This window comes from Amphiura filiformis, chromosome 10, assembly GCF_039555335.1.
Source record: "Amphiura filiformis chromosome 10, Afil_fr2py, whole genome shotgun sequence".
NCBI lineage: Eukaryota > Metazoa > Echinodermata > Ophiuroidea > Amphilepidida > Amphiuridae > Amphiura > Amphiura filiformis.
This window is the reverse complement of record NC_092637.1, coordinates 33,160,751-33,178,193: the sequence shown is the minus strand read 5'-3', so window position 1 is coordinate 33,178,193 and position 17,443 is coordinate 33,160,751. Positions and strand designations below refer to the sequence as shown.

General features: G+C 37.5%; 1 protein-coding gene across 1 annotated transcript; it reads left to right on the top strand.

Moving 5' to 3' along the window:
• The first annotated feature begins 2,212 nt into the window (after positions 1-2,212).
• On the top strand, positions 2,213-15,516 carry LOC140162182 (uncharacterized). Its single transcript, XM_072185451.1, has 2 exons — positions 2,213-2,472; positions 13,604-15,516. The coding sequence occupies exons 1-2, from the start codon at positions 2,466-2,468 to the stop codon at positions 15,097-15,099; spliced, it is 1,503 nt and encodes a 500-aa protein (XP_072041552.1). The 5' UTR covers positions 2,213-2,465; the 3' UTR covers positions 15,100-15,516.
• The last annotated feature ends 1,927 nt before the right edge of the window (positions 15,517-17,443 follow it).

The window sequence follows — 17,443 nt, the reverse complement described above, 5'->3', positions numbered from 1 at the left end:
GACAGAAAAGACAGAAAAGTTTGGAGTTATGAATTAGAGAGTTGTCAGGAAGCTGTGGGAGTTAAAATGTTGGGAGTTAATGTTTTAAGGGGCATGTTCCCATTAATTGATAGTTTGCTGGTTTGCCATCAAACTTGGTGGATGCGACCAAGATCGGGTGCCGAAAATATTGTCAAGGTCATCCCAGTATAGATTGTTTGTTGGATTGCCATCAAACTTGGTGGATGCGACCACCACCGGGTGCCGATAATGGTCAATGTCATCCGAGTATAGATTGTTGGATTGCCATCAAACTTGGTGAATGTGACAAAATTTAGTTTCTGTAATTAAACAAATTTTTGAGGTACAGGCACCTTAACAGTGCCACCCTTATTTTCAACTTCATGAATGCCTCCTTACCTGCTATGTCTGTGCAAGGATTACTGTCATCATTTCATGTACTCAGATCAACAGTGGCATAGCCAACGGGGGAGGGGGTGTCAGGGGAAAAGAGGAAAAGGGGCAGCTTTTCAGCCGGCATAGACTTTTTTTATTACATTGTTTTCATCTAATTGTGGGTAACTTGTGAACTTTGCTTATTTTTGGAATGGATATAGAGTCTTCAATTGTATCTCCTGCTTTATCACAATTTGTTGTGCCATATAAATAGTAAAAGCTATTAAAAATCTAATTGTGATGATTTGTGGGGATCAGCATCCACCCCTCATGTACTCCACCACCACAAAGTTCTCGCCAACATCACATGCACTTCAAATAAAGTAGCTTATACTCACTGCGCCACTAAGAAACTCTAAAAATATGCAGGTATGCAAAACCAACATGCTATCAGCAGGTCCTGCAGCTGGTCAAGGCTTTCTGGCTTAGAGCATAGACCATTTAAAACATGCTTTGAGGCACAGTTCAGACTTTTGTGACATTGTTACATTAGGACCACTCACTAATAGTAGGTATGCCAGGCAAACCTTAGTTATAACACATTTGCTAGTCAGCGAAATTCGCCGAGACCGGGGCCCAAACACAATGCATATTTACATAGAAATTTGAATTTTTTTCGAGAACAGGTCGGTGAAGGAAACCTACATAAATATGTTTTCTATACTTCACTTGACCCAAATATATGATTTTTTATGGTGATGAACAAGTTGCACATGGAATTTTAGAGGGATTTTGATAGCAGTTCCATTAAAAAAGCTGCTATCGCCATGAGACTACGATCTAGAAACACCCCTAAATGCCGTTTTGGGGAATTTTGCTAGCAGACTCTTTTTGATGAAAGTCAATCTTTGACAAGATGTAACTTTGTTACGGAAAGTGCTATGACAAAAATGTTTTCAGTTTTGGCTTTCTTTACTCAAGGGCTTTAATTTGATATGTTAAATGATGCAGTTTGATGGCAAATTTGAATTCACCTAGCAAACCTACACATAGAGTGTATGGTCAAACTGATTCATATTTCGACTCATTCTCACTCATTTGCATTCATTACTATCAATAACTACTCCCTAATTCATAACTCCAAACTTTTCTGTCTTTTCTGTCATTTCTGTTTTCTGTCTTTTACAGCTACCGAAAAAGGGTAGCAAAATTGCAATTGCTATAAATACGCAGAAATGAAATTTAGGGTATGAAATTTGATGCAAGGAACAAACTCCCTTTTAAAGGTGTGAAAACAGGCGCGTGTTACCTGTTTAGGGTAGTCCTATCGTTTTAGCCAAGGGTTAAATCCTTGTTTAGGGTGCTTTACAAAAGTTGATTATCGTGGATGGTGTACAGGCCACAATGTGAGTGACCCCCCCCCCCGGATAAAAAATCAAGGAATTGTCCGAAATTAGCCCCCAAATTTAGGATATTTGATTTTGTGCTATTTTTAAAGGAAATTAATAAGACCTTTTTAGTATTATTATTCTATTTCTAGCCTCTTTTCCTTGCAGCTTGCTATATTATATATTATTATATTATATTTTAATATTGCAAATTGATTTCGACGTCGAAATTTCAGCGTGATTTCAACGTCAGATCATGAGTAGACCTTCATGATCAGGTGTGCCCACTGGGTATTGTAATCTGGTAGGTCAAGGCACAAAGGGATGTCAAGATGCGGAATTAATTTGTTTATTGGCTAAGCAAAGGCGGAAGTGGGGTGGGTTGATATCTCTGCATCCACATGGTATTGATAATCTGCTTCCGCTTTAGGGTTGAAATCCAATCACTCAGCTTTCTAGCCTTTCAAACACTGGACCAAGAAACACAATTTTCTGTCCCGACTACATATACACGCAGAGTCAACTTGAGAACTATTGTATTTAATATTTGGAGTAGGCCTGCTATTAAAATAATATTTTATTTTAATAAAAGTGTTTTCTTCTGTCAACCACAGAACGCCCTGGCGCCATAGACTGCTGGCGCCATAGACTGCTGGCGCCCAGTGTGGAAATCATCAGTGCAAGAGGTGGACTTCGCGAGACATGCATGGTAAGTTGAGCTTCAAAAGTTAGATTAAATTTATTGTTTGAATCATTAAAAATACACAGTATTATAAAAATTGATGTAAGAGAACATACCTGTGTACCGCGGTAATCCGGTATTTCATATTGCGATGTTCAAACAGTAATTTAACCATGAAAATGGCTTGACACCACTAAGATTTCTCGGGAGATTCTGGTATTGCGATGTCCAAACAGTAATTCAACCATGAAAATGGCTTGACACCGCCCCAGGGGACACCACTAAGATTTCTCGGGAGATTCTAGAGGAACATCATACAAATATTTGGTGTGTATTTTAAAAGGTCATATCTTAAAATCCTCTCCATAAGACAAGGTTCACAATGTCACCCCGGTTTGACTGACAAATTTGCCAAAAAGTAAAGTTATTGCTAAAACAATAAAATACACTTTTTCTATAGTGAAATTTTGTGCAGAATCTGAATCTGAAGTCATGCCTACAGTGCTTTCGTTTTCAAAATCCAAAATTCCTATGGCAATTTCCTATACGAAAAAGTATGTCCAGGGCTCTAAAATGGGCATATCAGATTGTTAAAAACATCCAAACTTTTTTAATATAGACAGTGAGCACCAATAACTCAAACTTGTTATAGCCAAGTATCTTGGGCACAACAAGTTTGAATTTTAAGTCCATAGGTCGATTATTAAAAAAGTTTGGATTTTTTTTTTAAACAAAGGCATGTGGGTTTTTTTCACGCCCTTGAAAATTAAGGGGTAGGGGTAACATTTTGTGATTTTTCTGTATATTTATAAACAATAATGAATACAAAATTATTATCCGCATTTAGCGTATTAAATGCTGAATAGAATGAGGGGTAAATCTTCTTTGTAGTACATTCTGATCAAATTTTATTAATGTTACAAGCCGTTTGTCGTCCGAAAATTGAGTTTTTTTGTGAATCTTTTGTCACGGCAAATGTCAATTTCCAGTGACCATTACCATGATTACAAGAAAAATAAATGATCTATATGGAAAATAATGTTTTTGACTGAATGGTACTACCCTAAATTAATGAATAAAAAGTGATAAATGGATCATCATTAAAGGTTAAATGGGTATAATCAGTGATTCTAAATGAAGGCTCCAAAATTTTGTCACGCGAAAATGGTGTTTTTCGGACAAAAATGACCCAAAATCAATATTTTTCTCAAAAACTATACTAGATACTTTGAAGTGGTAAAATTAGAAACTACAGACAATTTTACCCAAGGAATGACCTATAAGCATATGTTTTATTATTATTTTCAACCTCAAATATTTTTTCACGCCCGTGTCAGTCAAATCGGGGTGAGTTCTTGAATGCTGTCATAAAAATGAACAAACATTGCACACAGGATTACTTCAATACTCTACTCTAAACACTCGCCAGTAACCAAACAGTTGTCCAACTGACACAACAGCAAATTGACATGGAACAGCTTCCTGGACCACATTCACAGTCCAATAATTGGCACCCAACACATGAAATCTGTGAGTAAATGGAATAGTGTGGAACAAGACCTGTTTCTTAAAGAAGTGTGTGAAAAGCAGAAGCAGCCCGTTCCACATTATTCCACTTGCCCTTTTGAAATAATAAAGTTTATTGTATCTATACAATAAACAAATTTACCCCCTGTGAAATAGACTAACCCTGGTCCAAGCTTGTGCTTGGACAAATCAATATGATTGATTTATTGATTGGTTGCATAGTAATGGCTTTATGCAAGAGCCAATGGGTTTAGTGACTATTGTTTGAAGTAGCCAATGGGAAGTGGTCAATAGCCTTGTGATACTGCCCAGTTGGTCAGGGATTAGGCAGTTTGCTATCTGTCATGGAAAGGAGTAGGTTTGGTCTCCAATGTGAAGAAAATTTTTCTAACACAGAATTATTTCCATGGAAGGGAAAACTTATTCTTTTCAAGGAAATAGTATTTGCTTTTATAATGATATAATCAGAGGTGGTTAGAAATAGCTATAAATTATTCTGAACGAAGGAAGCATAATCGCAAAATATGTCAGCAACTACCAACTAGTATCTAGAAACACTGATGATAGGAATATAGCAGCCATCATGGGAACACAAAATAATTAGCACCTTGATGGATCTTTGAAATTTAGGGGTGCAGAATTTTGAACCGATCGGGAAGGCAAGACATCGCTCATCCAGCAAAATCTGCAGCAATCAAGGCTGTTAATTACCGAATGCTGAATCTTTCAGCAGAAATGGAATTATATGGAGGTGTAAATGAAACCCCAGTCGAGCATCCATGCAGCAGCTAGCAGCGAGTCACAGCAATGAGTGGGATCGATTTGTTGATCACTGTCGGATGATGGCGAAATCTGCGTGTTGGGATCAAGTATTGCAATTTGGGAAGGCCAGCTGGGCAAACACCGGTTACAACTGTGATTATGTACATGGATACTTGCTTGGACATGGACGTCAAAACGGGGTGAGCAAATTTTAAGTAAAGTTAAAATTAATTATAAACATGGACTCTATCGAGTTCTGAAACTCCACTACTTGCGAAGTTGCTGGAGTAAATAGGCTCTACTCTTGATCAATTTCAAATTCATGAGTGATTAATTTAGTTGCGGTCATGTGATCATAACATCTTTTTACTTTGTGTACGAGAGATAAAAATTATCATGAATGGAAAAAATAAATAAATAAATAAAAATAAACAAATAAATAAAATAAAATTGGAAGATAAGTATCCTGTATAATTCGGACGGTTTAGGTAGGGAAATTGGTTGGGTAAACGAACTGGCTAGGGAGGGCCTTGGAAAACATGGGCGTGGCAAAAATAAAAAAAGGTGCAGGTGCCACCGCTGATGCGATAATTGTTTTGTCAGAATTCAGGAATAATTAATTAGTTTGCTCATGTGATCCACTGGATCAAAAAATTGAATGAGATCTCAAATAAAATAATGGACAAATTATTGGGGGCATGAATAAGTCATGGTGTGTGTCAGGTAGGGAGAATTGGTAAGACAATCAACCCGGGATGGGCTCATGTCAGTTTGGCGTTAGACTATGCCATAGTCGATTTTTGATAAATAAAAATGTTATTAATCATGATGAACGCATTCAGTTGAACTCGAAATTATACTGATATTTAGTAGGCCTACATCAAAATACTAGTATAAAATGGTTATGAAAAAGTTTAGGCTATATAATTATATTTGTGACAGTAAAAGTAAAGTATAGGCCCTACGTAGCCTTATATTATTGAATGCAACATATCATAATGGCATAATTATAATGACACTTCAATACTGAACAATTCTAATTTTAGAATCTGCCAGTTTATTATCCGAAAAACCGACTATGGACTTCCACTTTTTAGCAGAACTTTACCCCGGGACTCACACACTGTCAATCATACTTGTTTATCAATAAAATCTAACCACAAGACTAAGCATGGTGGTACAATACGCGCTAGATGCATACGTTCATCCACCAGCACAAAAGCGCCGCATTCCCTAGATAGTTGTGTACCATGTATAGTTATAATGGTACCAGTACGCGTCGGGAGGATTTAAACAATAACGAGATCTGGGCGACCAATCACAAGCCAGATTCATTTTTAAAGATGCATTACATCATCACCAATTTTAGTTAGGCCAGAAATTGGCCTAACTCTCAAGGCAAAGTCAGTAGTCCACTTGGGAAGCTAACAAACAGAGGGCGTACGGTGACTGAAAAGATCAGTTGTGAAAATCTATCAATTGTGCACTCATTAATTAAATCAGAGTTTTTAAGCTTAAATGTAATAGCCAGAGTAGTGCACAATTGGCAAGTGGACTACGGAGAAGTCTAGTTTGGCGTCGAAAAAAAGAAAGAAAAAAAAGTGAGTCGGATAACGTACAAATAAATATTGGGCAAATTATTTGTGCCATGAATAATTCATACTGTCAGGTAGAAAGAATATATCAGACAATGAAGTACTTGACTAGGTAAGAAGTGAGGGCACCCAGACCATATATAGTAAATAAAAATTTTATATTGGTTTGGTAATCAAACATTTTGGCTAGGGTGAGGTTTGTGCCTTCAATAAAAGGGGTGCCTTGGAGCCAGGGTTTTGGAGAACTGAGCAAGGAAAAATTTAAAAGGGGTGCCACTGCCAGTCTGCCACATTACCAGATTAGTTAATGCACCGGTATTTAAAATCTATGGTGAATGTATAGGTAATTATATGCATTTATAAGATTGACAGGGTGCATGTGATCATATAAATATCCTTTTCAAGGGGAGAAATATTTTCCTTTGTTGAATGAATTCAAAATAAATTTGCAGAGCGATCACCCAACAGGGCAAAAAGAGGTCAGAGGTAGAGGGTCGGTGGTTCATGAAATTTGGGGGTGACCACGGAAACTGGACAAAAAGCATCATGGTAAATCCGGGTTCATCAGGGTTCAAACTGGTAGGGCCTATAGATTTTGTAGGTTCATGAAATTTGGTTAGGGTTCGTTTTGGATTATTCGGGGTCAGATCGCCATAGGTTGTCGCAGGATCATGAAATAGATTATATTGGTAATCCAACTGTTGGATTTCAGTTGTGCAATACTGGATAACAATTGCATGGTATTTCATTTTATGACTTTTGAAGCTTGTGGTGCGTCACTCCTCCCTAATGATTATGTTCAGTCAGGGTGAAGCATGATGAGCCTAATTTCTTTTCTCAGCATTCATGGTTCATAAGTTCAAGGTCATAATGTAGGTTAGAAGGTACAGATTGTTGGAAAATATGGGATTGGAATTTGAGGTAATTGGAGAGCAAATAAGATATAAGGCTCAAGGAGTTTGCATGGAACTTGGGGAAATAGAGGAGCAGTCAAAGTCATAATTTCTTGGGTCAGGCTTATCAGGGTCACCTGAAGACATTGTATAAAGGTCAGATGGTCATGCAACTCGATAAAAGGGGTTCCAGCAGATTCAGGCAATATAGTATCAGGTGTTTACGGAGCTTGGTAAAAAGAGGTACGTAGCATAGGAGGTTAAAAATGTTCAAGATGTTGGCTTTACTCATGGTCATCCGGAGTCCAGTACGTAAGACAGGGGAAATGGGGAAAGCGACAGGATTTGGGTAGTAACATCAAGTGAAGTAGTCATTTGGGGGATCAATGGGAGGTCATTCAATGTTGGTATTCATGAGGCTTGGAGAATGATCCCATTGAAACTTAACAATTCACCGGGGAATTCACAAGATTTCGGGAAGTTGGAAGCATATCGCATTTCATCAGGAAATTCCTGTCCCTCTCGTTAGTAGGATAAGGAATTTTGTGTAGCAACAGCGAAATGAAATAGGAATTTTGCATAGCGGTAAGGTTGACCGGCAAGTTGCTTCCCAGTTTCTGTTTTCTTTTTCTGATTTATTTCAGGTTGAATCAACATATTGATGCTCGCAGTTAATAATGGAAGCTATGTGACATGGATGATATAAAGAATGATATAATACGTTCTGGACATTATTTGGACCATTTATACCACATCTAATGATATATCCGAAGCAAGATTCTGGCAGGACAAGACGAAGTGGGACGGGAACACTTTCAGTGTACAATGCGGACATTATGTATTTTAAGGGCACGTCTATTGCAAAAACAAGTTCATCTCTATTCGAGGAGAATAATTATTAAATTACAAGTTGACACTTGTTGCAACTTTTTATGCATGTTTCTCCTGAAAAAAGAGAAATTGTGTGGGTGCAGTTCGTACGTGTTCGTCCCCAGTTTGAAGCGAAATTAATTTTCAAGGTAGCCGGCTGACGACGTAAGTAAATGAAGCGGACACTATATCATGCTCTCATTTAATACTTGTGTAACACAATCACAATCACTTTGACAAGTTTGACATTAGCAACATGGTTGCTGCAACAATGAGTTGTACTAATATTTACCATAACAATGCTGCATAATAATATGCAGACTATTTTGTTCTCATTTCGGAAACAAAGCCTCACACAGTATTGTTACTATGTGTTCGCTTGTAATATTTCATCCAACTGAAACTATAATAACTATAGCATTGCAATATTGCACAGGGAAATCAGGTACACGAGCCTGTGGACTTAACACGATTTATATGCTAGTCTCACATTGATCACGCTGTAATTATTTTTTTTAAATTTTATCAGCCCAAATATTTATTATGATATTGATAAACATATGAATTGGAAGATCGCAATTGGCAAATATATTTAAAAAAAAAAAAAAAAAAAAAAAAAAAAAGTGGCTGATTTTATCCATATTTAAAAAACAAACAAAAAAAACCTTTAACAATTTGTAATACTTAATTCAGAGGTTTTGTCTGTGAACAACAGTATACATTATGTGCATTGAGAATGTTTATAGTCCCTTTTGGCAAAGCAGGCAGTCATTTCATGACGTCAACCTCTTTCTAGGTCAAATCTGTCTCGTTCGAATGAACTCATCACTTAAGTTGGGTTTTTCTTTTTGCAGAATATAAATTTTAAGTCTTATTTTCATTCTCAAAATATTAGCTTGCCAATGATATGATGTTGTCTGAGCAATATATATGACCATTGAATGCCATTAATTATATCGTTACAATGGCCGATAATCTCATTCTCTGGGAACAAATGATAGATAATATATAGATACTGGTACATGCAAAATGCATTGGCTTGGCAGCCAAAGCAAAGTTGCCATATTGTGTAATTATTGAGTTAGGCACCGCAGGTAGCCTAACTCGCTAGTATGTTCATGTCATTTCTATCGTTTATTATATGACTATTATACATTGAGTGCTCTACGAGCTTCTACGCCCTTACAACGATCACTGTTATGGAGTCAATTTACTTTACTTCATTTCCTGGGCAGTAGTACTGGGCATAGATACTGGTATGCAAAATGGGTTGGCTTGGCACGAAGTTGGCAGCCAAAGCAAAGTTGCCATTTTGGTTTTAATTATTGAGTTAGGCACTGCAAGTAGCAATCTCGCTAGTATGTTCTTGCCGTTTCTATCGTTTATTATATACATTGAGCACGCCCTTACAACGATCACTGTGTTATGGAGTTAATTTACTTCACTGCACTTCCTGGGCAGTAGTAGTACTGGGCACATTTGGAAATATTTGTCCAGCTAATTAATTAGTGAATAAAAATATATCCATTTGAGTGCCTTCTGCGAATTGACGAAAACAGCATTTTGCTTGTTATGTCATCAGGAGTGGATCGCACTGGCTCAGGTCGGGGCGTCAGTGGAAGCTTAGGATAAGCTGTTGCGCAAGCCTTTAAGTCACCACCAGCATGTATCAATGTTCAAGGGTGGGAAATTGCATGGGTGTTGTTTCATAATAGGAGGAATTCAATCACCAGGGTGCCATGGGGTAGTAAGCCAGGGGTCATCCTACGTTCTCAATTTTTCTCCCAAAATACTATTAAATAGAGGAGTTTTCGAGTTTTCGTAGCCCGCTGCTACCAAGATTGTTTTTCTTAGGCCCGAGGCCTTAATAAGTAAGCCTATGTACAAGTATAGTACATGTTGTACATAGGGGAGGATAAACTCGGTGCACAAACAAAAATAGGCACAGGTTTGGCTATTATTCGGCAATATATATACTGTGTGCAGCTTGTACCTCTTCCTTATACACAAAAGGGGTCTTGTTTAAAGGTGTCTTGTAAAATTTGAGATACATTAAATCTCAAATATCCTTGTGTTTGTCAATGACATCAAGGGTGCACATTTTCAAGTGATTTCTGTAAGGGTTTTTACCGGTGTTAATAAGCCTGGGGAATTAAGCTGTCAAAAGGGATAGCTAGGGTTCATAAATCACAATTGAAAAAAAAAAAAAAAAGGGGGTTGGGCAAATTTCTGTGCCATAAATTTGTTTGGCGGTAAAAAGGGACAGGGCCACAAATTTTATCTTGAATCCAATTATATGAAAATAATTGGATCACCATAGGTAATTGCATAAGTGTTTACAAATAGTAATAATTCGTAACTAATAAATTTGAGAAATAGTGCATGAGAAGTTGAACGAAATATGTCAAATATCCAGATTACTTTCCTGAATGTTTCCGGCTTCAGGAAAGTAGGATTAATGTATATGCACTTTTCTAAGGAATTTATATTAAAGGATTGACTCAATAAATGTATGTAAACTTCTCTTGAGAAATTTTCTCTTGAAAAGTTAAGCCAAGTTTGATGTATTGGAACGGTACCCTTTGGGTCCGTATTTTATTGGATGTTAAATCCAAGTCTGGTTTACAAATAAATGGAGATACTCCTGACAGATATGCCAGCAAAAACTTTGAGTAAAATGTGCCTTATTTCATTTGGGGGTAATAAAGTTTATTGTATCTATACAATAAACAAATTTACCCCCTGTGAAATAGACTAACCCTGGTCCAAGCTTGTGCTTGGACAAATCAATATGATTGATTTATTGATTGGTTGCATAGTAATGGCTTTATGCAAGAGCCAATGGGTTTAGTGACTATTGTTTGAAGTAGCCAATGGGAAGTGGTCAATAGCCTTGTGATACTGCCCAGTTGGTCAGGGATTAGGCACATTTGCTATCTGTCATGGAAAGGAGTAGGTTTGGTCTCCAATGTGAAGAAAATTTTCCCACCCACCATATCCCAGTATTCAATACCTTTGTGGACAGTTACTTAGGAGCAGTAGTTGGCTAGGAAGGCTTCCATATCGTACGGGATATAGAGGTACATAGACCTAAGGGGTATTGCAGTCTGCATTTTAATGGTAGCTACTGGGCATGGGCAAATTACCAGGAAGAGGGCGGTAGCTGACCAAGGGAGAGGATTCAAGAAGTGCACATTTTAACTTCTCTTGGAGAGGTTAGGCGCATTTGGGTATACAGATCTAGGCGTTCAGGAAATCCCTTTAAAAAGGGCTCTGTAGCTAGCCGGTTAATACATTGCTGTTAACTTCTTTTTAAGAAGTTGGGCCACACTTGCCGAGTGTGGAAAGGGCTCGAGAATACCCTGGAGGGCCCCGTATCTTACAAGAAATTAATTTGGGTTAACTTCTCTGCAAGAAGAAGAGTTGGGCCACACTTGTGTGTGTGTGAAAAGGGCCAAGGAAATTCCTGGAGGGCCCCGTATCTTACGAGGAATTAATTTGGGTTAACTTCTGCAAAAAGAGAAGTTGGGCTACACTTGCATGTGGGCAAAAGGGCCAAGGAAATTCCCGGGAGGGCCCAGTATCTTACGAGGAATTTGTGTTAACTTCTTTGCGACACAAGAAGTGGGGCCACACTTGCGTGTGTGCAAAAGGGCTCGGGGTAATACCCTGGAGGGCCCCATATTCATTCATTAATTCATTTTCATTCATTCATTTCTTTCATGCATTTATGTATTGTACAAGGAATTAACTCATATGCAACTCATTCATTTTCATTCATTCATTCATTCATTTCTTCATTGCATTCATTTATGTAACTTTCAAGGAATTAATTTTGGTTAACTTCTCTATGATAAGAGAAGATTGGGCCACACTTGTGTGTGTGCAAAAGGGCCCGGGGAAATTCCCTGGAGGGCCCGTATCTTATACAAGGAATTAAGTTGGGTTAACTTCTCTGTGAGAAGTTGGGCCACACTTTGTTCCGGAGAGGCTCCGTACTTTACGGATAAGTAATGTAGGCATGGGCTCGGGAAATTACCGGGAGGGCCCCGTATCTTACGGGTGAGTAATTTAGGAATTGGCTCAGGAAATTCCTGGGAGGGTCCCGTATCTTACGGGTGAGCGGACACTGTGTGTAGATGGGAACAGACTCTGTATTTACGGGGAAAGTAAGACTATCCAGGTCAAAAATTGTGGCGGTAAAAAAGGGACAGGGCCACAAATTTTATCTTGAATCCAATTATATGAAAATAATTGGATCACCATAGGTAATTGCATAAGTGTTTACAAATAGTAATAATTCGTAACTAATAAATTTGAGAAATAGTGCATGAGAAGTTGAACGAAATATGTCAAATATCCAGATTACTTTCCTGAATGTTTCCGGCTTCAGGAAAGTAGGATTAATGTATATGCACTTTTCTAAGGAATTTATATTAAAGGATTGACTCAATAAATGTATGTAAACTTCTCTTGAGAAATTTTCTCTTGAAAAGTTAAGCCAAGTTTGATGTATTGGAACGGTACCCTTTGGGTCCGTATTTTATTGGATGTTAAATCCAAGTCTGGTTTACAAATAAATGGAGATACTCCTGACAGATATGCCAGCAAAAACTTTGAGTAAAATGTGCCTTATTTCATTTGGGGGTAATGGGTTCCAATTACTCGCCTGTGAATGTGGTCCCGGAAACTGTTCCGTCTCAGTGCATATTACTGTTGTGTTAGTTTGACAACTGCTTGGTTACTGACATTTGTTTAGAGTATAGAGTATTGAAGTAACCCTGTGTGTAATTTTTTTTTTTTTTTATGGAGAGGATTTTAAGATATGACCTTGTAAACAATTATAAGTTTCTTTTTGAAGCCAGTTTATAATCATGCAAACAAGGGAAGAGGCTTACGCTTCATACACTGGAACATGGAAATATTCAAACATTACAAACTAGCGCACGAGATCAAAATAATGATGCTTAATCGTTATTCTTAATATATCAAAATATAGAGGAAAGCAGAATTACCCATCACACGCCAGCACGTTTAAACTTGAAGTTACAAATGGAAACATGACATGCATAGGCAGATATACCAGAGTAAAAACTCTGGACATGTACCTGTCTGTATGGTGACTTGACCCCAGACCTCTCGCTTGTCGGGCGAGCGCTCTAACCACTGAGCTACATCCTTGATAAACAGGACTCTCAAGTCTGGTTAGAGCGTTTGCCCGACAAGCTACAGGTTTTGCAAGAGGTTCATCGCTCCCAGAAATCAACATGTTGATTGATTGTTAATTATAATTAGGGGCGTATCCAGCTTTCTTGGTCAGGGGTAAACTTTAAGATTTGGTGGCAAAGACGAAAAAATATTTTCTTTGCCTTCCCAATTTTCTCTTTCATTTTTTTGTTAAGGGGGTGTTGTTTTCTTTATCTTTTTTGTCAAATGGCTCTGCTTCCACCATAACCCTGGCTACGCTACTGAGTATAATAGAAAAATTACATTTTCCCGTTTGTTTTTCAGATACCATGATGCGACTTCAGCGAAAATGGCATCTACGACAAGACCCTGTTTGCAAGTATTGCAAAAGAAGATTTATCGCGGACAATATTCCTCGTTATAAATCACATCTTCGCAACCATGAGTTAAGTATCAAACCTTACTGGTACAACAATCCATGGATAAAACCAAAAGCTGGGTGTGTCAGTAAGCTACGAACCAACAGGACGCAAAAGAGGAGACCTGCCGATGACAATGTACAGAAGGATTCACGTCATCAGGACTATACAGATCATAAGGATGGCCAGGTTAACTCCACATCTGCGAAATTTAGACATGAACTAAAATACACGCAACGGAAACCCCATAAATGTCGACACTGCGACAAATCATTCGTGAAAATGGCACATAAGAAGCAGCATGAGATGATCCATACAGGAGAGAAACCCCATAAATGTAACTACTGCAACAAGTCATTCAACCAATTGGGGAACAAGAAACACCATGAAATGATTCATACAGGAGAAAAACCGCATAAATGTAGATACTGCAACAAATCATTCAGCCAAGTGTGGAACAAGAAACGACATGAAATGATTCATACGGGAGTGAAACCTCATAAATGTATCTATTGTAACAAAACATTCCGGCAAATGGCAGATAAGAAACGACATGAAATGATTCATACGGGAGAGAAACCTCATAAATGTATCTATTGCAACACATTCTTCCGTGACATGGGGGATAAGAAACACCATGAAATGAGTCATAGAGGAGAAACACCTTATAAATGTAGCTACTGCAACAAGTCATTCAACCATGCGGGGAGCAAGAAACGCCATGAAATGAGTCACAGAGGAGAAACACCTTATAAATGTAGCTACTGCAACAAGTCATTCAACCATGCGGGGAGCAAGAAACGCCATGAAATGAGTCACAGAGGAGAAACACCTTATAAATGTAGCTACTGCAACAAGTCATTCAACCGAGTGGGGATAAAGAAACACCATGAAATGATTCATACGGGAGTGAAACCTCATAAATGTAGCTACTGCAACAAATCGTTTAGTACATCTGGTAACAAGAAAATACATGAAAGGATTCATACAAGAGAAACCCCTTATGAATGTAACTATTGCAACAAATCATTCAGTGGATTGGGAGACAAGAAAAAACACGAAATGATCCATACAGGAGAGAAACCTCATAAATGTAATTATTGCAACAAATCATTCATTGTATCGGGAAACAAGAAGCGACATGAAAAGATTCATACAGGAGAGAAACCTCATAAATGCAGCTACTGCAACAAATCGTTTAGCCAATCGAGTAACAAGAAAAGACATGAAATGATTCATACGGGAGAGAAACCTCATAATTGTAGCTATTGTGAGAAATCATTCAGGCGATTGGGACACAAGAAAAAACATGAAATGATTCATACAGCAGAAATACATAAATGTATAGCTACTTCAACGAATCGTTCAGATCATTTACTGGCAAGCAACAACATGAAATGATTCATACCGGAGTGAACCCCAATAGATGTAGCACAGTGTCAACACGCTATATTATAATTTTTTTTTCATAAAGCTTCATACTCCGTTAGTGATCAATATTCTATTGTTGACACAGATAAAATAAAGTTTACATATGCATTGTGATATACACGTGTGATCGAATTTTCTATTATACACGCACCTGGATCATAAATGTGTTCCTTTATTGAATACATGAATACAAAACCCACCCAAGTCCATGGGAAGTGATTTTGAGAGAAAAACATGTGTATCTTTTTAATTCCTTCAGTTAGATTTACCTGGTCAATATGGTAAGTTTTACGTGCAAATGGGTGGATTAACCTGTATTAAATGACGATTAGCATTTCAGGGACTTCGTGGGGTTCGTTTTAAATTTTGGACTTGGGTGGTTTTTTGAATCATATACAAAGACAACAATGTTAGAATGAGATTATCACTAGTAAGATAATACAAAAAAAAGCACACAGGTATGTATAATGTTGATAAGCATTGTGCCATGTAATATAAACCACACACTTTCCCTTATTAAACCCATTTTTTTTTTCAAAAGTCACTCTCTAGCAATGAATGTGTTACAAGTGGACTTTTATACATACTGGATTTCAATCAATGTGTTACAAGACTTAAATCATGGAATTGGGTGATTCTTTCATACATGCTATTTTTCACATGCTCAATAGACATAGAGGATGAATTTGAGTTGTTCTTTCATACATATGACAGGCCTATGTATAGCAACACTTTCCCATGCTTAACTCAATTTAGCCAACGTATGGACTTGGGTAGGTTTTGTATTCATATATTCAATTGTAATTCTCAAAATTAAATATATCACAATTTAAACTTTCGATTTAAAAATCGTTACGCCAAAAATGCAGTAAAAATGTATCCAGAGCAAACAGTGATGGCCGCTAATTAATGTATTTAATTTCAAGTTAGTGTATTTAAAACAAAACCTTGGTTTTACCTCAAAACAAATCGAATTTCCTTGTAATAGCAACACCAGATGGGATACTAGAGCATGCGCAAATCGTAATAATGTGTAGAATAGAACTTGATGGTATCTCATATGATAGTCGTACTATGCTTAGCCTGAGTCGCTCGGCCTATCTCGAACAAAATCGCCATGCGTAGCTATTGAAAAACGAGAGGATTCGCCGTACTATCACGGCAATTTTTGACACGAAGATATAGGGATGATGACGGTGTGTGTAGCTATTGCAACAAGTCCGATTTATCCGATTGAGAGTCAAGACTGAAGGAACATGCCATGATTCACACTGGAGAGAAACCTCATAAATGTAGGTATTGCAGCAAATTAGAGTCACGCGGTAGCCATGACCAGCAAGTTTTAAAAAAAAGACTGATAAAGAAGACTATAACAGATGCTCCCGCGAGACTATATTTACACCTAACATTAAAACACTTGACTTCTATTGTTCGATGTTATTTTTCGCTGGGTATAAAATGTATCTAAAACCATGCTAAATGTTATTTACAGTCCCAGGTGTAATATCTTGACAACTCATTAATTCAAAAAGGGCCACCAATCTTACAGTCAATCATTGTTCGTAATAAATAAATATTTTTGCTTCCATTTCACGCGGTATTTCATAGCGAAAATTAGTGGCAAATCATAATGATCCAGAATTTTTAGACACTGCTACAGGTCTACCTGGTTATTACCTTCACACTACTTTTTCAGATTCACTTCCAATTATACCCTAGCAATTTCTGAAATACCGTACATAAAAATTCCGAACCCCATTCGCCAACAAATCAAGTTTTTCACAATTCTTTTGTTCTTTTCGGACGACACATCAATTCATATAATAAATATTGTACATCGACACGCTATTCCACAGCCGAGTCCCGTGGTCTATGGTTAAGGCATTGGACTCCTATTCCGGGGAATCGGGTTCGGAAATCCCATGACCAACTTATTTTTTTTTACAATCTTTTATTAAACAATGGTGGTGGTGTAATCTGTAGTGTAAACAAATCTGTCATGTCTCTTCGGAGGATTGATCTTGAGCCATCTGATGCTGAAATAATTGTTGTTGAATTAAGACCTAACAGATAACAGATCAAAGAAGATGGCCTTGATTTTATGTTATCGCTCACAGGACTACAAACTTGATCTTTTTGCAAACAGATTCCATTTTACTTTATCTCGTGTTTCTGATTGTTTTGACATTGTTCATGTCTTTGGTGATTTTAATTTGCCAAAGATAGATGGCTGTAGAAACAATTTGAATATATCTGATGCTGAGAGTCAATTTCTTGACTCCGTGAATTCATATTGTCTCACCCAAGTCAATTT